Source organism: Cystoisospora suis (assembly GCF_002600585.1).
Source record: "Cystoisospora suis strain Wien I chromosome Unknown contig_6128, whole genome shotgun sequence".
Taxonomy (NCBI): domain Eukaryota; phylum Apicomplexa; class Conoidasida; order Eucoccidiorida; family Sarcocystidae; genus Cystoisospora; species Cystoisospora suis.
In genome coordinates this window covers 1-22,158 of record NW_027158917.1, presented here as the reverse complement: position 1 = coordinate 22,158, position 22,158 = coordinate 1, and the positions used below count along the sequence as shown (strand labels likewise).

Below are 22,158 nucleotides of genomic sequence, written 5' to 3'. Positions count from 1 at the left end.
CTTTCTCTTCTTTTCTTTTCCTGTCTCCCGTCCTTGCTCCGCTTTCGACACTCACGGGGCCGGGGGGGTGAGCAACTGGATGCAGACGGACAAATCCTTGGCACTTCCGCCGGCAGAGGGTGGGAGGGCAGGGAAACATTGCTTGCCTGCTTCTTGCATTTCTTGTTCTCTCAGATTGAAGTATTGCAGTGTTAAACTTGGGGGGTGTTCGGATCCGCGCGCGCGAGGCGACGGCCAAGCGATAGTGCTCATGCGGCACTCTTGCAATACCTCCACGTACGCCGCTGTTACCCGACCATTCTGAGGATCCAGGCCCCTAGGATGACAGCACGTTCCTCCTGATTTGACACAGTTTGAGTGCTGCACCTGGGGACAGACTCCCCTGTCAGCCTCAAGCATATGAACACTAGCTTGCTTGTAGGCTGTGCCTGGGAATGTCTCCCGTCACCTGTCTAGTCTATAGTTTCCTTGAGAAGTAGAACATGCTGCGCGTGAGTTGCACGTACTGCGCTGACTGCGCGGCCCCTCTTCGTGTTCTTCATGAGGCTCTTCCTCCACTCAACCGGTCTTTCACTAGTCATTCTCCCCTTGTCAACCTTGACAGTTCNNCATTGCCATCAATGTTCCTTGACAGTTCAGCGGCTCCGCCGTCTTTCTCCGCTCGTTGTGCTCCTACACGGGCCGACTGGTCGTCAGTAGATTTTGCGGTCGCGGGACAGTCAAGGAACATTGATGGCAATGCCTTGAAGCACCAGACCCACAGCCCTGTTCTTCCTTCGCGCCCTGAGCCAGAGAGCTCCGTGCTGTCGGATGGCGGCGATAGTTCCAAGTTGCATGGGACGGATAACAGTTGTCCTACTAAAACTAATACTCCCTCTGGAGTTGATCTGGCGTCTTGCGTGGAAGGAGTGGTTTCCTCTTCTCTCCATGGGTCTTTTGTTCTCCTCTCTCCTCTTCCTGGAGCAGGCTACTCTCAGAACATTGTTGTACACGACGGTCTAGAGGTCGCAAATTCAGATTTTTTGGCAGAGGACCACCTTAGGCAAGAAGAGAACAACAGCTCGTCTTCGGGCCCGGCTTGCCAGACTCCTTGCGACGTGTTGGGAGGGGAACTCGACCGAGAAGATTTGGGGAGACGAATAGCTGCCCGGCTTGCTCAAGGAGACAAGTGGAGCGACCTCGGGCTGGAGGATGCCACGCTGTGTGAGCAGTGTTTTTCTGCAACCATGAGCGCTCTGAACGAGCAACTGGAGCAAGAAAAGGCGCTTCTTTTGCGGTACAAAAAAGCCCTTAGATTCCTCAAGCGAACGAAAAAGAAAGGGCAGGCACAGGATGATGGGCGAAAGAAGCGGTGCGAGAGAGAGAACAAAGAAGTGGAGGAGGAGCATCAGCTGGGTGACGTGTGCGGCAGCCAAAAGAGAATCAGCGGAGTCGAGCCCCAGGGTGATGCACAGAGACCAGGGTATAAAGAAGGAGAAAGAGGCGGGGCGTGCGCGCCACAGGAGGTTCTTGGAGGTCTCAGGAGTGTGAAGTCTTTGTCACCGGTCCATCTTGAGAACATGAACGAGAATGGTGACCGGCGGGCGGAAAAGACAAGAGAAGAGAACCGAGGAGATACGAGTGATTGTGTCCACGGTGACGGTGCCGGGGGTTTTCTCACCCCAAGGGAGCAACTGCGTGACAGACCGTCTGTCCAAGCAGAAACCGAAGAACGAGAAGCAGGCAATTCCGGCGATCCTCTGGGACACGGGGAAGCATGGAGCAGTCAAGTGACGCCTCACTCGGCGTCTGCTGATGCGCCCACCAAGGCACGGGAGAAGAAAGAGCGAGTTGCGTTTCTACGGGAGATAGTTGCGGCTGCGGAAGAACGGGAAGAAGGACAAGAAGAGGAGAAAGAACTGCTTCACGAACTGCTGGGACTGGATCTTCTTCACTTGCAGCTTTGTCTGCTGTCCACCTCCCGGCAAGGCCAGCTGGCCCGACAGGAAGAGGTAGAGTGCACTCATTTCGGGAACGCACGGAGTTTTATGGGCTTCAGCGCGGGCACCAGCTGAAACGCCTGATTTGCTCGTGGGTACCCACATAAAACTTCCTTTTCGTGCACGAGTGTTGACGACATAGTGAATTCGAGTAAGCGTGCTTTACTAACATGCGCCGCACATTCGCATGTTGTGTGGGTTGCGAGCGTACCTAAGGAAGACATCCAGTCGCGACTGGCGTTCCTGCGAGGCGATGTTCCTCTCTTCATTGGTTTTTCCTGGTCTTGCCCCAGGCAAGTTTTCATTGAAGGGTCTCCTGAAACGTGTATATTGCTCTCAGTTCACACTCAGGAAGGCTTTCCACTGGTCCGTCTTTCTTTGGGGTTTTTACAGAGCACTGCGGCGATGCTGCGCCAGCGCGACTACGTTAGGGGTCAAGTACAGCGACTGAAGCGACTGAATGTCATGAACGACGCCTTTCATATCTGGACAGATGAAGCGCTGCCTTCGATCAACTCATGTCGAATTGGTGAGAGGAAGCGCAGCCAGATAGGGCGGACAGTCGGGCTCGCGGAGACTCCCGCGAACGTTTGTTGTCTGTGTACGTGCATCCAGTTAATGCAATCTGTCACGTAGCGTTTGTGGCGAGTGGGCATGTGCGGCATGTAAGCTGCGAAGCACTTTCCGCCCTGAGCTAGTACGTACCGGGTGGGCACAGTCACAGACACGCAAGACGCTTTAGTTCTATACGGTCTCGGGGATACGGTCGGGTTGAGTGTATACCAGCCGGGGTGCGGAACGTAGGGTTGCTTGTTCCCTTTTGCACTCCAGCTTCGCGTTTGGGCTTCCCCAAGCGGGAAACATCCAGTGTGTCGCCCTACTGGAAGGGTAGAAGGGGGTTGTCGGTGATCGGCGTGTACGAGTCTCCGTGTGTAGCCCTTACGCACTTCGCCGGACAGGCAGTTGCAGTGCTGATCCAGTGCTGATTCGTCGTTGCCAGGAGTCCGAGTGTGTTTCCAGGTCGAGTAGCGGGGCCATCGTGTCCGAGCTGGGCCGAGATCAACAGCGGCTGGGGTCACATGTGTCTCTTGGTCGATGTTCTTTTTCGCAAGGTGTACGTTCATCCGACTCACTACCGCCTGGTGCCGAGGGGTCCCTACTCCTACTTAGTCAGGTGCGTGACTCTTGTGGCTGCAGGAGAGACGGCATGGATGAAGCAGCCTTGGCAGTAAGTACTACCCATTGTCTTGTTCCGAAGACTCGTGTGATGAATGTGTTAGCGTCTTGGTGGCGTCCTAGTTCCCAAGGCAAAGCAGGCTAGAAACGCAGAGCTCTTGAGGCGTGTATTCGCGTGTTGGATCAACGTAGTCGAGCCACTGGTTCTTCGTGCAGAAAAAAGGACGACTCGCTCCTCCCGCTTCAAGGACGAGGCGGCGACGGAGGTTTCAGTCGATTCTTTTATTCAAACCGACGCTTCGACGCTGCAACCGTCGCCTTCCTTGAGTGTGTCCAAGAGGTAATGAAGCTCACGAGCCTGACTGTCAGGCCGCGTGGTCATGTGGCGTTGAGCACACTGCCACAACAGCGGCTGGTGATGGGTAACATTTCCGGTGTGAATTTTTTCTCCCGGCGGGGCGAAAGCGATGTAGCTCGTTATATGGACTTCCTACACCTTCTCTTGCCAAGTGCGTGCCGCAGCACACGCTGATGCGTGGGGCGTTGCACATCGGGGCTGGATGAGAGGAAGCAGAGTCGACTACCCCAGACGCAGCTGGGCGCAGGGGGAGCGTCAAAAATGGGAAGGCACCGAACCGCGAATGCTCGCACCAGATCGTGTCTGTTGGACCGAAACAAGTCTGTCACTGAGGGGTGCGGCCATAGCCTTTCACCGCCAGTAGCCGGCTGCAGTGTGTACAACCCCTGCATTTTTCGACAAATTTCCGTGAGACTGTCTTCTTGCCTGCCGCTCTGGACCTGTCCCAGCTGTATGAAGCCCTGACCCACTTCGCCCGGCAACCGTGGCCACCGTATGCGCCCCTTGGTGCTCATACGCCTCTTGAGCCCCCGGAGCTCCCCTTTGCAATTGACGGTAGGCAGAAGCTGTGGAGTGCTTGCGCCGGGAGTTCCTTCAGAGTGTGGCAGTTTTGGTCGTGCATGTCGAGCCAGCCGGCGTGTTTTCCTCTGCTACGCTTTCGCACCCCCTTCTTGTACCCTCACCTGCAACAGTGTCTCATCTCCTGCTTCGTCAGCGTTGATGGTTCTCTGGTTGTCAGGAGACAGGATCGGGGGATTTTGCATCCGCCTGCAGCTGAGTCAAGATGAGCGCTGGACACAGGCCGTCAAATACCTTCTCATCGACCTGAAGTGGTTGCTTGGTTATGTCGAAAGTAGGTGCTGCCCTTATGCATACTTTTTTTTCTAACACATAAATCTGGATCAGGCACTTCTTCCAACACCTCCGCGGGCCTGGGGGTCAAGACTCTCGGAGCTTGAATGTCTGTCAGTTTAGTGCCTGCACCTTGCGATTTGCGCCAAGACTCAGACTTTCGTGTCAACTCGGTCGAACTGGGAAGGCGTTTTTCATCGGAATGTCAAAGAGAGGGTGGCCACACAGTAACGGCAGTAAAGACTTCGCGGGATGCCACAGTCAGCTCTGTCGCCCCAGCTTCCCTTTTTCTGATAACGGGCAGATGCATGTTGGTCCGGTTGTTTTTGCTGCTTGCCGAGAACGTACTGAGTTCAGATCCGATCTGGTTCTGGCAGCTCTCCTGGTGTCCTGCACTGCTATCATGCAGAAGTCTGCGTCGTCCTTCCTTCCTTCACCTGATAGTCCGCGCACCTGCGGGCATCTGCCGTTCCCGACTCAGCCAAGACGATGCGGCGGCAGCCTATCTTCCGGTTCTTGATTTGTTTCGTGCACCAAGGGGATTCCAGGTGGCGGCGCGGTCAGATTTTTTGCTCCAGTCAGGTGTTGCATTCTTTTTCCAGCAAGGGACTTTGTTGGCGTCCGTGTAGCGGCGTTGGTGGCTCGCCCTCCTCACTCTCTACTGAATACGAGTTTTTGAAAATGCAGTCCAGACAGTAGCACTGGAGCTCCAGTCGTGGCCACCAGCGCCGCTTCGGCTACGAGCACATCGGAACACGCCTTCCAGACAAGCGTCGAAGCTAAACCCTAGTCTGCACAGGACGTTTTCTTATCAAGAGACATAGACCAAGAAAAAGTGCGTCGTTCAGCTCTCTGCTTAGTTGCTCAAAGCGATCGAGCGTAGCACTCTCGGGATACTGTTGTTAATCTTCGTGCGCACGACGTTCGCCGGTGATGACCAGTAGTCGCTGCTCACCAGGCGGGATCAGAGGTTGCCGTAGCCAGTTTTTTGAGTTGGTACAGAATCAGAAGTCGGACACTTTTTGGCGGAGCGATCCCATCAGAACGATAGTGGCGCGATTTTTCGGTGTAGTCAGCTAGAGCTTCCGACCTCCAACTTGTACAGGGCCAGCACCCGGCATCGTTCCCCGTGAAGCCGCAGTAGGCATGTCGGCACGGACAGTGAACTGCGAGTTCCTCTTCTGATGTGGGACGTTTGTGAAGGTCCGCGCTGCGCATGGGGGTCTCTCGACGCCAGCGGTCGTTGCTCACATGGCATCTTACGGTGACGCTAGTTGCAGTTTGGAGAGTCTCCCGTAAAGCGCGCGGGAGACTGGATGGGTTTTGACACATACTATGAGCCTCATCCTTTATGTATATATACATATATGAATCACAATGGCGTCAATTGCCTTCTGCGACGTTTTCCTTCTATCGGAAGCCCAGGCTCTGCTGCGTGACGACGCGGCTCCCGGCTGTCCGGTACTTTCTGAAGGCAGCACAGAAAACAGCGTTCGAATAGAGCTCTTGGGCCGAGCGGTCACGCAACGCTGCTCGTCAGCCACGGAAGACAAAGAAGCCTGCGACTGAATGCCGCAGCCCGTCAGGTATCCTCATTCCGAAAACTCGTCTCCGCAGACAGCGCTGCGGTAAGCTCGTGCAGGAACGAGCAACATCTGTCGTTCTAAGCCAGCCCCTGCGCATTAGACATATTCTGTCACCCGTTAGTCAAAGCCCCGCACCGGTCCCCAGCCGCCGGCATTGACTCGATCCCAGATGCCACGGGCAATTGCTAGTGAGAAGCGTCGGCATGCAAGAGAGGGTGACTAGTGACCGGTGTCGCGAGCAAGGGGTGACTATTACTGACCGGCGCCGCGGTCCAGCAGGCCACAATTACTAGTGACGGGTGGGCGCAAGCAAGCGGCATTAGTGTGACCGGTACCCGGATACAAGGGGCGCCCTACAAGGTATTTGCTACCCGGGTGTAAGGGGCGATCAGTAGTGAGGGGTGGTGGGATAGCTTGGGACTGGCGTGGCTGCTAGGTAATGGCGCTTCTGGGACTGTCAGACAGTTCCAGAGCACTCGGAGAGCTCTGGTTGGTGGTGGGGGCGGGAGCTTCAAGTCCGGCTGCGGCTGCTGTACCTGGTACTGTTGTCGTCCGTCCTGCTACCTACGCTTCCTATCGGGTCGGTTCCAAGGGGTGGTGTTGCGTACACGTGGAAATGGGTGTCCATACGGTTCTCACCGGAACCGCAAGCACTGAATCGTTCTGTACCCCCTCCTGAATATGCAGATTCACAAGGTGATTAACCACTTTTGCTTTCGGATCAGGGAAACATCTTGTTCTCGTGTTTTGCTTTGACGTGTTTTTTTCTCTGCTCTCCCCGGGACTCGGCCAGCCTCCACCCGCAGCCAAGGTCCGGAACAGCAACGTGAGACGCAAGGACCTCCGGCCTGTGCAGTTAGTTGGTCCCAGTCGGGGATTTCGGGATCTAGGAGCTCGTGTTTCTTCTCCCATCGTTCCCCTCGTTTCCAGGGTAAACTGCCGTCGAGAGAGAGTCTTCGAGCGAAGAACTGAGCTTTGGGGGTGGTCACTAGGTGAACACTGTTGACATATTTACCAATCGGCAAGTACAAGACGACTGCTTGGTCTGCCCACGCCCGGACGCAGAGAGAACGACCGAAAGAAAAAGGGGTGTTGGGAGGTAGCATGTAGTGTTTACTTGCGGTCAGTTTTGTCTCGCGACTTCCTCCCCTTTTTTCATCCTTCCATGCGCTCACTGGTGGTGCCGCGTTTCTCATCCTCTCATGAGAAAAGAACCCTCGACTGTGCACCGCCAAACGGTACGGCACTGTGCATAGAGCTTTTTCTGGATCGAGCCAGCTGGTCACTTTGTAAAGGAGTTAGATGCATCGTACACCAGAGACACTGGATGGACAGCGGCGGGGCACGACTCAGCCAAAGTCACTCGGTGCTTTCTGTCCCTGTTGGGTTTCCTTCCGTGCACACATCCTTCAGTTCCAGGATAGTGCGGTACGTGGAACTGTGTTGTAGGCCCGCGGCTTGTCAAGTCGCCTCACCGTTTCGTGTCTCTTGTGCCCCGTGTGAGCTAGGGAAGCTCCTGCCCTGCACTCGCTGTACCTTCCCTGGCAGAAGATGCCTGATACCAGGGGAAACGCAAGCGCCACCCCTGCGGGTACAGAGGGGAATGTGGAGGAGGCCGGGACAGGGACTGAACGGTATGGCGTCGCTCCACACCCGGAATTCCCTACGGCACGAACCTTACTGATTTCATACCGGCGGTCGAGGGCTTTTCTCGAACGCACTGCTCGGGAACTGCTCGCCGGTGGCACGGAGTATATAATGCTGTCGGCCCTGGGTGATGCCATTCCGCTCGCTGTCCAGGTACATTAACATTCTGTCCAAGTTCGTGTGTGGGGCACTAGAGCATGGAAAACCCGCGGTTTTTGTTGGTAACTTGCTGGGAACGAGAGGTACTCAGGTGCACTTCTGCACTACTGTGGTTTTGGAAACAGGTGTTCAGCCTTAATACGTGCACAGAGAGATCCCGGTTATCGCACCTTCCTCGGCGACGTCGAGTGTATTGCGGAGGATCTCTGGGGTACACTGTTCTCGCCAGGTACCCCCGATTGTGTGCTGTCTTTCTTTTTTGCGTACATCGTTCTCCGGCCTGAGACACAGCTTCGCTATTGCCGCAGCGTGGCTTCGTGAGAGTGCACAGCAAGTTTCGGATTGTGTCGTATTGTCATGAGATGACTGGCTTCTCTCGAGAGGGTTCCCGAGGAGGGAGAGAGGTCCAGGCTGCTGATGTTTCTCATTGTTATGGAGCTTTGTGTTGCATCGCCCGCGGACGGGAACCCGAGTAGGCGAGTCTTCATTCCAGGCCTCCGCTGGTTGGTTTGTGCGCCTTCGCAGCTGCAGCATGCACTCGAGTCCAAGAACGCGGCGACCACAGTGCGCATTGAGACAGTCCTGGTGCAGTCGCCACCGAAACACCATGTTGGTGGAGGTGGCGGGGGCGTGAGCCCGGGTCTTCATATCGTCGTGCAGAAGCATCCCCAGTTCAGGGGTTCGCGTATAAGCCCGGGTGCGCGAGGATTTCGCACATGCCTCTCCACGGAATCAAGGAAACAACTGGGGTGTCTCCGTAACAGCAGTTGAAAGTCTTTACAACCCACTTTCCGCTTGTAATGAGATTGGTTAGGCAGGTTTGTGAGAATGAGATCCAGCGAGGAGCCTAGAGAATCCGCTCCCAGAAGCTGTAGAGAGTCTTGCAGTTGTAGCGGGCAGGCGGGCTACTGGGGTAAGTTGGGGTCACCCTTACGCATGAAGCCTCCCGATAGAGGAAGTGAGTGGTCCATCAGCAAATTTCTCTCCGGCGTGACTTCACCTTACGAGGTGAGATTTACCTGGGAATGCCTGTGTCCCTACTTTCTTCTTAGGATACGTGAGCTTCGCAAAGAAGACGGAGGAGCGCACGCCAGCGTACGACCGGGATCCGTCCGAGATCTTCGCCTCTCTGAACAGCGGTATGGTTTCTCTTACATGTGAAAGGTGATGGGTTGTTGTCTTCAGCTCGGGTGTGATATGGCAGTAGAATATTTAGCCGTTGAGTGACACGGGCTGCATGGTTCGAGCTTGTATGTTCTCATGTTCACACTCGCAGGCAGGTGACAAGGTTGTCACTACACCGGGGCTCCCACAGAATGATAGTTCCGTTCTCTTTAAGTATGTCTTCCCTTTGTTACAGGAACGACAGATCTATGTTTGAGCAGCGGCCGGAAAGAAATTGCTTCTTTGCTGGAGGCGGAGGGGTTCTCTATCACGACAGCGAAGGAGGTCCATACATCCCTGTTGTCCAAAGGTACGCTGGAGGCCATGAGGAAACATGAGCTTTGGGTCAGTACAGGCCGCGATATGTCACTTTTTAGTAAGACTCGGGGGCGTGCTTCCCAGGTGCCTAATGTGCAGTTTTCGAGACATTGAATCCAGGGGTTGGGTTGTTCGCCTGTCGCCCTCCTGTCTGTCTCGCTCATAGACTGTCCGCATGTGCCTCCTGTGTTTGTTTTCAGCACTAGAGGAGAATCACGGGAAGGACGATGCAGACGTGAAGGCGGCGATGATTCGAGAACCACCAAACTTCCCCAACGTGAAGGTAGGTAGCTCGCCGACGTTCGAGATCTTGTCTTACCGAAGTAGATCTGTGACATATACCGTGGCAGGTGGTCCTCGACTCGCCACCGTGGCTGTCCATACGTGGTGTCGTGCCTTCCTCTTCTTTCGGACGTCGTATGGGGTGCTTTGACCTCTCCGCATCCTGTGGGACCGGCTGGGCTTCGATGGTGCCACGGTGTGGGCCTGCAAGCCGGGTGGAAGGAAGTTTTTAGCCGTGCAGATGTTAAAGGGCCTGAGTGCTTACTAACCACAGTTCCAGGTTTGTGCGCAGTCCCTGTGATCACCTGGGAGAGAGAGCGCGTACTAAGTTCAGTTACTCGCTCGAACTCTCTGACTAGCTCCGGGGTCCGTTCTACGACTGTTGGGGACCGGGTAGTCCACAATTTAAGCTTTTTGTCGTGCATTTTGGGATCTGTGCAGCTGGCAGTTTGCCGCCCGTGCATGGCGTTGGGAAACGTCCACTCGACTAGGGCCGTGGGAGCCGTGTTCGTCACATGCTTCAAAGACAAATTCCCACACGGCGAACCGAAGAATGCAGCCATGGTATATGTCGTGGCTCCGGAGCTCGCCCACTTCGGGGGTGACGTTAACGCGTACATGGATGCGGGTAAGCATGGAGACAGTCAGAGGTCGTGTTGCAGGGTTGGTGCTCGTGCCAGCCACCGTGATTTTCGGTGTTGGTTTGGCGCCCATGTGAGGTGGGTTCTGCCGTGGAGTATACTCTGTTTGTACGCGCAGTGGAGGCGACGTCGGCGAATGTTATGACTGTTCTCTGCGACTTCAACGGATATGTGCGACGCGAGAAACAAACCACGCTGCCTCGGATTTCGCGCTGCCGCGTCACGGTCTTTTCTCGGGGTACGTCACTGCTATAGGTCCCGTTAGCACACCAGACTGCTGGCACTGTGCAGCAGGGGGCTGGGGTCCCCCAGTCACGAGTGGAAGCAGATTGCGGGACATCGTATGTGGCAAGTATAGAAACGTGTACCAAGCGGGGTTGTGGTGCTCTGTTTTCGAGTGACTGTCACTTCCGTGTAGGCTAGTTTCTCACCGTCCATTGTATCTCATTAGTGTGAACTGAGTTACAGTGGCAGAGAGAGCGAAAAGATACGGAATTAGGTGCGAGCCATTGGTTGGAGCCTGTAAGGAGGGAGGCCTCGCCCTCGTGGATTGGTTGGAGTTATCAGAAGCGCGACGTAGTATTTCTGCGCGTGTTCATGGACCTGTGTGCAGAGGAACTGAACCGGGTTACGAAGCCGCAGATAGCGAGCGCCATATTACGGGGTCTTGAAAAAGGATACCGACATGGACCAGGCCCACGGTTAAGCTTTGAGTACGACGAGGACGTCTTCAGAAATGTGAGCACCGGGCTGACCACTTCGCAGGCCGTCGCCACTGTACTGTCCTCTTATGGTGTGTGCCGGACCTCCTTCAATGCAGGCAGCCAGAGATTTCCGTGGAATTTCTGCATAGCGTCCTTTTCACACGACTGTAGATAGGGACAGCTCGTCTGGCGGATGCTTGAGGCAGGGGACACGTTTATATCTTGTCGATAGTTCAGCATAGGCGTGGGCTTTTTGTAGCCCTCCAGAGTTCAGTTAGATGACTCAGGGAGCACGGCGTACACGATTCATTCTCGGGAAACAGGTTACACTGTTGTGTTCCGTTTACAGGCATGGATAGAAATGACGGGATTAGATCCAACGGCGCCGCCAGCAGCAGCCGAGCCGCCTCGTCAGGAAGGCGATTCTGCGGTCGCCGATGGCCGGAAGAATAAGCACCTTTGATGCATATTGAATGGACGGAGGCAACTAGTTGATGCACGCTGTGGAACAAGTCAAGTGTCGCCCGTTTTCCTAGCCGCAGGGTTTCGGTGAAAAGACCCGCTTTACGTTTTGTTTTGCCGCTCGCCGATCTGCAGAGCCCCTTTCCCCAAAGAAGGTATTACGCTTCGCTCGCTGGTAAAGAACCATTCGGCTGTTTTTTAAGGGGGAAGGGAAAGCAGTATCAGGCATCATCATCTCTGACAGCCCAAGAATCTATGCGAGCTCCACAGTTTCCTGCATTCAGCGGGAGGGTTCCCTAATCTCGTGTGTGCAGCAGCTCTCACCGCGACATGTGGCGCGGTGACATAGAGTCGCCTGGTCGGTCGGCCATCTTTTTAATCCGAATTTGTTCAGAATCGCTATACAATCGGCGCCAGTAGCCTAGCTCAGGGTGTGTCGTTGTCATTTTGGCTTCCTAGCTACTACCAAACAGTGCTGCGAGTTCCGTAAATCGGGAGTACCGGATGCATTTTTTCGGTCCCATGACGCTAGTGACAGGCAGGTAGCGTCACCACGAGTGTGGGGTGAGGGCGAGTGAGTGGGGTGGGTAAGAGTGGAAAGGCCGCCCAGTATTGTTCTCCGTGGTGAAGATTCAAAGCAGGACGTCAGCTCCAGTGACAAGTCAGTCTGGCTGACCCCAGCATTCCTATTGAGACATTTTCTGATCCATGGCGGCTTTGGCCCAGAAGTACGCTGGCGTCAACGACAGTCGATTGCTTTGGGGGTCAAAGTGGATAGAGATAGTAAAGGATCTCAGTCACGCTTTTGTCTGGGCGCCCTTCCGTGTAGCTCTTTGAATCGGAGATGTGGGTTTAAGATCCGTATGGCCTCTGTTCGAGGGGTGTGATGTTTTGCATACACGCATATTCGACAAACGCATGTGAATGCATCCGTAGTAGTCGTATATACATGCGCCGGTGAGTGCTTTTGCAGGATGATAGTGCTTATTGGCTCACTCATTTTCTTCAACCATTCTATATTGCGGGAGGCAGCATTTGAAGCTCTATGAAGAGTCCCGCACGTCGTGCTTGTCCGTGTGATGTGTGACCGTGTTGGCGCTTGACTACGTGGGGGGCGCCTGGCGGTCCGTAGCCTGTGTTTTCTCGTGTCGCACGTTTTTTTTTCTGCATAGCGAGGGAATCAGTTTATCATGGTTTGCCGACACCTGCAGTAGCACGCGCATCATTAAAATGAGGCGCGTCTGCCAGGCCACAGCGCGTAATGTATAACTCAAACCTGCAACTGTTACGCAGTCTACCGCCTTCCTTACATTGCGATACAGAAACGTGTTGACATTTTTCGGGCCAGTCGCCGTCGTGGCTCGCCCACTAGTGACCGGATATCATCTGTTGGTATAGATGGATTGTAGGTCACACTCATTCTGGTCAGACGTGTCTGGCTTCGCTCGTAGTTCCTTGACGTATACTTCAGCACCGTGTGTGTGCTGCGTGGGGCGGCTGGTCGGACGGTTCATTCAAGAGGAAAAATTGAAGGGAGCTTTTTTGCTGCTTCGTGGTGGGGTGCTAGTTGACCGGGAAGACGTCTTTCTGTTGCAATTGTTGAGCGGTGTGTCGCGTCGAAAAAACGTGGGAGTGTGTGACTGGATGGCTACACACACTGGGGACACTCGCGTGCGTCTATCTGTGTTTCTGCACGTTCGTCCCCCCCACGGTGGTTTTCGCAGTTGGCGGTGTTGGCGAGTTGTCGAAGGCACATGCCTCTGTCCTTCAGTTTTGATGTTGCTTCTCAGTGGGGTTCACTTTGCAGTATTGATGTATTGCCTTGTCTCTCTGTGTCGCTAGTTCCAGGCTCTCTTGTCACTCACGTCCGCGCGTTACCCAGGCGTGGCATACAAGCTGCAAGGACAGGCGGTTTGTCCCGATGAACGTGTCGCTTCGTTGCGCGTTGAGCGTTACTGATCCATTGTTCCCCCCCATCTATCAACCAGTTTTCTCGCCGTGTTTATGTGTTAAGTGTGCCTCGCCCCCAGTCTGAGAAAAGAACCAGGTAGTGGTCGGAAAGACGTCACGAAGGTCGTACATCTGCTTCGGAAGTCGCGAGAAACCTGAGACCGCGAGGGTGGGTTTGCCGTTGTCAGTTGTGTCTGGCTGCGGGAGACACGTATGTATCTTTCCGCCTGTCTTCTCTTCATTCATGAAGAGCTTTGGATGTCTGTATTGTACCTTTTCTTTGTCCTGCTGTACGGCCGGAGTCTTAGATTTGCGCGTGGAGGTGGCTCGATATGAAGACGCGAACTGAGGCCGTGTCCGCGCGCATACGTGTGTTGTATATCTAGGCATCCCACGCAAAAAAAGAAAGACATAAAAATTAGAAAAGACGCAGGTGTATACACCTACTGTACCACCGCGGTTCTGTACGTTGACGCCCATGTAGGAAGTCTCGGCTGCGATGTGTGTGTACCAGGAACGATAGAGATGCCTTAGCGTGTGTGTTGTATACACGTACGCGTGCCCTCACCATACAGTACTGTCAAGACGGGACGACACAGCGAGGCCTGTGACGCCGCAGCGAGACCTCCCGCACTTCGAGTTCCGGATTTCCAAGAAGAAATCACTTGCTGTGTCGTGGCCCAGCTCCTCAGGGTCAGACTTGAGTCGTAGGACCGAGGTAGCAGATGCCCTTGCGCACGTGGTTCCTAGAGGGGTGCGTATGATCACGCGGCACCACACGTGCGTACTACGTATATAACGATGTGCGCCGGAAGCCTGCGGGTTCTGCATAGATGACATGTGCTTTGCGCCGGTACGTACTTTTATCCCTCTGACTTTTTGTGATGTGGCCCATGCTCCGCGCGAACAGGCCTCTTAGAAAGGCCGTGCTGCTGAATGATTGTTCGGGATGTGTGCGAGAAGCAGGAGGGGCGATTTGTTAGACGCGACTGTGTCCGGCATAGGAACAACGCTCGGTTTTCGGTGTTCTGAACCAGGGGGGTGACTTGTTATATGGAGCCGTCTGGGCCAAGAGGCTCCGGTGAAAATCGTGGGTAGCGCAACGACTATGCGCAGTGACGACCGGGGAGATGCGATTTTTGTCCTAGGACCATGCTTGCTCCCAGGCTACCCATGTCGGTATTTTCTCAGAAGAATGAAGCATTTTAGGCGCGTGAAACGCCAGGGGGCCCTGAGCCCGTGCCCGCCTGCTGAGTAACGCATGTCTGTCTGTTGCAAGCCTGCACTGTTGGCGGGGTGCTGTGGCGCTCGGGGGTACAGAGGTGGACCCGAGGGAGCGCAGTTTGCGACTGTAGTCGCGAGCAACTTTCATTTTGAATCGCGAGGGTATGCATTTGTTCGAAGGAAGTCCTGGAACTCTACATCTCTGGCGCGGCTCGGCGGATGTAAGATGGGCTGTCGATGTCGAGTGAGTGGCCCCACACCACAATGGAACTGATACGAATGTACGAGAGTTGGCTGGCGTGCATCTGTGTCGCGCCAGTGGCAAGAGTCCCGGCGAACGGGAGTGAAAATCCTCGGGTAGAGCAAATGTTTATTTATATCAGTAGAAGGTACGAGTCGCCGTGCCCAGCAAGTTTTTTGATATTTGCAGGTACGGGGGTTGCGAAGAGAAGATGCGGGTATCATGTGGGCAGTTGCGTATTGTATTGCTAGAGGTCGGTGCGGGTCTTGTAGGTGTGCCGTCATCGGACGGATTCCTTCGAAATCTTGCAAAAGTCAGTCACAACGGCAAGCAACCAACCCTTCGTAGAAACGAAACACTGTGGCGCAAGCCCCGTTCTGAGGTCCTGCAAAACCAAAGAAGAACCGTGTCACCAGCCGCCGTCTTGTTCTAGACCGTTGCTTTCACAGCGCAACGGTGGCCGCCGCGGTAAATGAAAACGGGTTCCAGCTAATGCCTAGCCCTGTAACGACAAACGAGCTAGCATCGCAGTTCAAGAATTGGGGCGGTTACGACTGCCGTATCGATAGGGTGGACGTCCGTCTTTCCATGTGGTGGCCGAGGTCTAAGTACTCGAGCAAGCAACCGGGGTGCAGGGGAATAATCTGGGTTTTCTGTCGTGTGTTGTGCCAGTATTCCCGGAACGGTGCACCTTCGGATACGTACATACGTATTGGAGGAAGAAGGGCGTGTTGCGGCGGTTGGCCTCCCGAGCAGCGAATCTCGTGTGTTTTTCCTGGGGGCTGTTGTGTTGCAGTGGTGTGCTGTGTGTATCCTTTCTGAAGTTCACTTCGCGTCAGCACCCGAGGTTTTCGGGGAGTGTCTGCGGGGTGGCCCGAAGTTAGGGCAGAACTGTGATTAGTGTTGAAAGGGCATATGTCATGTTTGCTTGAGCGTACAGCCGGGCTCATGACGAAAGCATCACTCGGGGGGGCCAGGTGTAAGAAGGATGTCTGCAGAGGAACCAGGTTGATGTCAGCGTCTTGGCCCAGCACCTGTCCCTGCGTTGGGAATGGTGACACGCAACATGGAGAGACATGCCTCGTCCCCTAAGAAAAAAAACGTCTACGAAGTGCTGGAGCCGCCGACGTCGCGGGCTCCGTGTGTTCATCGTCTGTGGGTGGCGGTCCGGATGTCCTCTATTCCCTTGCCAGATAGATGATCTTGGCGTACGGGGGTGTAAGTGCTTTGGTTGTGGTGTGACCGGAGTCCGATGGTAGTAGCCGTATCTGCATCTGCATGAAGTTTGGAACGAGCATCACTTACGTGGAGTACTGCGTCCCACACGATCGGTGGGAAAACAGGATTTATGCCCTTGTGTAGGAAACTAGTGTGTCCCAGGAACCGATGAAACAGATCACAGGCACGCGGTATGGTTAGCGCAGCTCTCCAGTATGGGGAAGGTTCAATCGATTGACAGGGGATTCCTTGCTGTCACTCGAAAAGAGCTGTTGCTCTTGCTGCGGTGGGACGTCGCAAACCGGGAGCTGTACCAGTTAGGAGCGCGAAGGTGGGGAAGGACAGTGCATTCTGTTAACGGCCCAGCAAGGGTGTATCATGGTTGGCCCAATGAGGCAGGCAGAGTGACACTGGCATCACGCGTCATCGCGCATTAGGTTGGCAAAAAAAAAAAGGCGTTAACCGATCCAGGCACGCCGGTTTACATTGAGAGAGAGGCGATGTGAATCACCGTGGGTCACAACATTGACCGACTGTACGGTCGAGAAGGGCGCGTCTCGGACTCTAGAACCGCTCGGCCCAATCCTTCGTGCCCCTGAAACTTCGGTGGCATTGTTTCGTACTGTGCAGCCTACGTAAGCAACCTCAACACCAGCTAGGCTACCCGCGTTATCGCGCCGATTTCCGCTTTCGAACTTCACTGCGGACCTGTTGCTGAGGTGAAGTGAGTTAAGCCTCATGCGCATGTTCCCATGCAGCGACAGCACTGCAACTACACGGCAAGAAATGCGTGCTCGCCGAGCCGTAGGAGGTTCAAGCACCGCGCTGCAACCCTGAAATATACCGGCTATCTGGCTATCTTAATAGGCGTCTTAACGCAACACTGTAGTGGAAGACGGGTTCCTCGCTGGAGAAACTGCTTCTTGCACCTTCAGACCGGGTCAAGGAAGCCCACAAGACAGGCTAAACCGCTGACCCTGTCTTGCGCGAAAGGTTCTTCCAACTTGCGAGCTTGAACCTGGCCAGGTCACCGGACCGAAGATACTTCCCAGTGATGAAACCTCGTTCGTTCACGTGGCGCCTCGACGCGGTAACTCGCCGCCTCTCCGGGGGGTAGGGTCTAGCGACCCTCAGCAACAGGTCCGGGCATGGTTAACTACCAAAAGCACTACTGCAGCACCACACCAGGAACCTTCATCACCGACGCGTGGGCGTAGGCCAGAGAACCTTCAGACAGCAATAGCGGGGGGGCGGTGACGGAGGTCGGAGGCATCTGCGTTGTTCCTTGCGCCATAACAGCCATAGGATGCTGGCCCAGAAGACGACTCCAGTGCCCGATTCTGGACGTTCCCTTGCATGTGGCGGCAAAGGGTGACACATTGTTTGAAGAAGTCGGTCCTAGGTCTGGAATGACACCGGACCTCGTCGAAGCTCCTATCTGATCTTAAGAAACCCCACAGTCGAAACTTCCGTGCTTCACTGAGATACTTACGGACGACAACGAGATGGGAAGTAAAGCGCTGCTGCGGAACGGTCCCAAACCTGTGTACGACACAGTGCCACCGTTTGCACTGCTTGAGGGGGGGGGGGTGCCTTTCTTTTTCCTTCTGTTTGCATCACGTGCACCTCTCCAACCTAACGGTCGATCATCTAAAAATAATTCTCTTTCTGTGCCGTGCTGCGGCCCTGTCTCCGTCTCCCTGAGACATATTACTCCTGTACGTTTCTCCCGTGACGTCCCACTCAAGCATGATCGTGACAACAGAGAAACTCCCTCGAGGAAGGGGCCGGAAACGTTCTTCTTCCCAGGTAGGCTCCCGTCAACGCTCGACCCGTAGCGACACCGGCGATAACAGCGCAAAAAATTCCCGCGTTGAAAGTCATACAGATGAGAATTAAACTCCAATCGATGGTGCCGATGACGCACGCATACATCCTGGAATAGCGAATCAGAAGCAAACGAGCGACCGGAGATTTAGCCGCCCAACTCAGTCTCCTTTCTGGTTCTTGGCGAAGCACCTGACGCTGCAACAGAGTTCGCGGGGGCCAGCCATCCACAGCGAAAAAAAGAACCGTAGCAGCCCTGTTTTTTCGGAAATTAAGTGTTGGCTGGAAGGGCTACGATGACGGGCTAGTGAGCCACGTATGAAGCGGGTGGCAAAAAAAAACACACCCTTGTTCACATATTTCTGACACAACGAGCGCAATTTTTGTCCTGGTCTCCGCTTGTACCAGCTTGGACAGAGGCACTTGCATCTGAGTGTAGAACTCGCTGAGACCCGTCCCAGGCAGCGGTCGAGTGCAGGAAGGACGAGGGAACTAGCTGAGGCGCTCTATATGCAGACTACATCAGAAATGGCAAACAGACTCCCATCGGAAAGCTAACAGTAGAACGCCGTGCCACAGGGGAAAGGCGCTAGTCTGGTAACTATTGCTTTGGCGGGTCACTTCCGTTCGGGGTGCTATCTTAACCCCCCACGGTACTTCGTATCCCTCCAACCCGACATACCAAACAGCAAGTGCACGGCGTAGCTGTCCTAGCGCTACCGGCTTGGGCTCCCGTCCCCCTTCACTGGGCTGTCCACTCGCACTTCCATATTCACGCGGCCGGCCAACCATGTTCCAAATATATCGGGGGTATGTTGCAGACAACTCTGCCTCCTGTGCAATTGATTGGGGCAGCTGCACTGCCAGACCCGGGGGCAAGCGCGGGTGCCCGCAGCGACATGGTTCTGGTAGGTCGTCAGATCTCCCCCCTGCAAAGTGGGCACATACTGCGTACAACAAAACTGTATGCGCACTACGAACGGCGTGTATGTGGGGCTGTAGGGCTTGTACGATTCAGGGACACTCAGGGAGGAGACGAGCGTGCCGATATCGCTACAGCGAAGCACGCGTCTGCACACGGGTTCGCGAATATGCCTGAGGGTATCTTTGAGCGTGGCAAACTCGCTGTCGAATGCTTTTTCTGGAAGTATCGGTGAAGGCTCCTTCAGCTCGCACGATGAACGGGGGCTCAGGAAGTGTTCAGTTGCGTGTCTGTTGTTAGTGCGTCCCTGGACCATCTGAAAACGTGACGCTTTCGTCGTTCAGTTACCAAACGCGCAGTGGGGAACCCTGGAACACTGCTGGAACTACGCTCACTCCTGCCCGCAGCAAAATTCGCCTCCAGGCGACCAGTTCATGACTTCCGAAGTCCCGGTGCCGATGGCATTTCTCTTTTCGTTCAGTACAAAGTCTCTGTTCCTGTATATGGCGAAACCTACCCCATTCCGCCTGTTTTTGTTTCTGTTTACCTTCTGGTTGTTGTTCCAGTGCCACGAGGAAAACGTTCGGATTATCGCCTTTTTGCCTTCGTCCTGCCTTTCTAGCGTGCTCAGTCTTCAAGAGCTTGTCAGGGTTCCCGAGTGAGCGGTTTGTGGATGGCCCGTCAAAGCCGCTCGGACTGCTCTCCAGAGTTCTTTTCAGAACGTCCCTAGCCGTGGCAGTTTCGTGTACTTCAATGCGTGAACCGGAGTGATGAGCGTCCTCAGGGCAGGAGCGATCCGTGCTGTCTTTCGCAGCAGGGGCATTTTCTTCACCTTCCTGTTGTTGGGTGAAGGGTACAGCCCCAGCGCACAGGAGAGATAGCGGCTTGGTGCCGTTCGGTGTTTCAGAGTAACATGAACACCAGCCAAGGGATAAGGCAGATGACTGCCGAGAACTCAAAAGAGCAGGGGTCTGACCAGTAGGATATATATTACTGCCGTAGCAGGACAGCGGTGTAGGGGATAGTAATACTACATCGTCTCGCTTAGCATCCATGCTTTCTTGGCTTCGGAGTTTGAGCCACGCGCTGAGGAAACAACAACACAGATTCGAACAAAAGGTATGACCCCGTCTTTCTTCCGGCCGGGAAGGGAAGACACTTCGGGAAGTCAATAGCTTGTCCTTGGAGAAGAAAAAACGGGCTGAGGACAGCCGGGCTGGGTTCGCGGAAACTGGCATCAAGATCCAGAATATCGGCACCGAGGGCCGAGCTGCTTGGCAAAAAGAACCCGCGGACACCCAGTTTGCTCCTATCTGTAAGTACACACACTCTTAACAGCATACTGTCGGGATGCAGCGAGCGGACCGGGGTTACACGCACTGGCTGCACGGGGTCGGCTGGCGCGCGGATGGAGGTAGTAGCTTTTCTCAGCGTCTTGCCTAAACGACTCCTGATCAAGGCAGCCCGCTTCTCTCACCGAAAGGCCGAAAATGCACGCGCGCAGATTAAGATGTGGCTTGTGTACCCACCTAAGCAAGCAGGAGAAGAAAATAATGGTCACCGCAACGAAGAAGTCAAGCGCGTCGTCAGTCTTCCACCAGCTGCAAGTACGAAGGGTGAACGGCAAAAGCTTAGACAGATGGGCACACGCCTACAGCAACACTCAGTGCTCAGGCGGACACAGATGAGCACAGGCATGGTCGTCTCAAAACCCATCAACCGGTAACTGGCGTGTTCCAGGGTGTCCTGCTATACATGTGTAAATCCAGAAACGCACACCATGTAAAGCCGGCGCGCGTCTATGCCTGCGAGCTGCGATTCGGTTCGTGCGTATAGGGTGATACGATCAACGGGAGCGCGAAGTGACGACAGTAGACGCACCGACAGAGCGAGGACCATGCTTGTCCGACTGGTCTCCGGCAAAAGAATGCGTGGCACAGTTGGACAATGTACCGCTAGGCGCCGATCAGTTATGTTTGCGTACGTTGACGCCCAAGTATATATTTGCCGGACAGAGCGTGTGGCACAGTCACATCCAAGGCAGTGTCTACGCAAGGGGCAAACATTTCACGCAGAGTCAGTGTCCTCTAGAGAGCCGTGGAGAGTGTGAGTGTCTCTGGAGCGATAGCCATGATATATCTGAGGACAACACGTTGTTTTCATGGCGAAGACCACGCACCATGAAGGCAGCATGTGCCCTTGGGGGCCTACTCGCTGACCTGAATAAGATCGTGGCGTCGTAGCCCCAGTAGAACGTCATGTGCATCATTGCCATGATTCTTGCTTGTTTGTATTAGTCCGAGTCTGAAGGATCTTCTCACGGCTCTCACGGCTGCCTTCATGTGTCAGTGAACTCCCGGGACCAAGCAATCGAGAACGCCTTGTGAGAGACAGGGAAAAAAAGGTTTCAGTCCTAGTGAATTACAGAGGACGCTGAGTGCTGTCGAGCTGAAGAGGGAACCATCAACAGTCGTGATCTGCCTGGTGATACGGCTCCCGGATTTCCTAATGGCGCTGACGCTCCGAAAACAAGGAAGCCATCCTTCCGTTTCCCGGCCAGCGCAAGACTCCCTCAACCGTGCACCGGGACACAAACGGACAAAAGAAAAAATACTGAGTATTTGCCACCTCGTCTGTACATGTAGAAACTCTTCACCATCGTGGAAAAACACAGCAGAAAGGCAAAAGGAAGAGGGCAGCTTGCTGGAAAGCAACAGCATCGGCTTGGTACGGAAGACAAGGCACAGGAGAGCGTAGTCAAGAACAAAGCAGAGAATACCGGAAGGGTGGTGGCTGTGGTATCTTTCTGAGACATGACCAAAGTGCCAGAAGTCCAAGCGGGCAGGCTTCATTCGGAAGGGGACGTAGAGCCAAGACGATCGTGGAGGGCGCCGTCTCTCCAGGACAGCAAACGTCTCCTCAGCAGCGAAATATCGCGAAGGAGCTGGAGGGACTCCCTTGAGAAATCACCAGGGTTTGCTTCACAAAACCTCATCCCTGTCTTTATAGCGGAGGTCGGCCTTCACAACACCTTCGATTTTGTTGCCCCATCCTTACGAAGTGTTGACTGCACGCGAGCAGCATTCACAGAGGGGAGACGAGACATCCACTCTGGTGTTCCCGCTTCCCCCCCTGCAGATCGGACGGACGCCGAAGGCAGACGCGTTGCGGACATCGTGGTGCCAGACATGTATTGACCAACGGAAAAAGCTTCAGCGCCCGAGGAAAACTGATGTGCTGATTCCGGCTGACCGCGCAAGCCGGCTAATGCAGTAAGATAGTTATACCAGCTGCAGATATGTCCAGGGTAACGTGGTTTATCAGTGGTGACGGATAGTGCGTGTAGAAATGTGAACAAACACTTAGCAAGTTTGTTTTCTGTTCTCCCCCAACTCGGCGACGCCCACGGGCGAGCACCGGACCGACTGTCAGGATCTACGAATCCTGA

The 22,158-nt window shown here is 54.6% G+C and overlaps 3 protein-coding genes across 3 annotated transcripts; 2 read left to right on the top strand and 1 right to left on the bottom strand.

Annotated features, from left to right (window-relative positions):
• The first annotated feature begins 174 nt into the window (after positions 1-174).
• On the top strand, positions 175-4,899 carry CSUI_009831 (autophagy protein apg6). The gene is made up of 9 exons (XM_068069940.1): positions 175-244; positions 480-1,400; positions 1,557-1,991; positions 2,373-2,508; positions 3,092-3,207; positions 3,379-3,495; positions 3,963-4,068; positions 4,253-4,366; positions 4,775-4,899. The coding sequence occupies exons 2-9, from the start codon at positions 483-485 to the stop codon at positions 4,804-4,806; spliced, it is 1,974 nt and encodes a 657-aa protein (XP_067918086.1). The 5' UTR covers positions 175-244; positions 480-482; the 3' UTR covers positions 4,807-4,899.
• A 1,755-nt stretch (positions 4,900-6,654) lies between these two features.
• CSUI_009830 (dna rna-binding protein alba) lies at positions 6,655-16,056 on the top strand. The gene is made up of 8 exons (XM_068069939.1): positions 6,655-6,882; positions 7,460-7,751; positions 8,283-8,454; positions 9,118-9,231; positions 9,440-9,522; positions 9,963-10,149; positions 10,776-10,900; positions 11,216-16,056. The coding sequence occupies exons 2-8, from the start codon at positions 7,503-7,505 to the stop codon at positions 11,327-11,329; spliced, it is 1,044 nt and encodes a 347-aa protein (XP_067918085.1). The 5' UTR covers positions 6,655-6,882; positions 7,460-7,502; the 3' UTR covers positions 11,330-16,056.
• A 3,172-nt stretch (positions 16,057-19,228) lies between these two features.
• CSUI_009829 (uncharacterized protein) lies at positions 19,229-20,492 on the bottom strand (the record flags this gene model as incomplete). The annotated part of the gene is made up of 2 exons (XM_068069938.1): positions 19,229-19,796; positions 20,488-20,492. Coding segments are annotated over 2 exons (573 nt in total), but the record flags the coding sequence as incomplete, so codon positions are not given.
• Between the last annotated feature and the right edge of the window lie 1,666 nt (positions 20,493-22,158).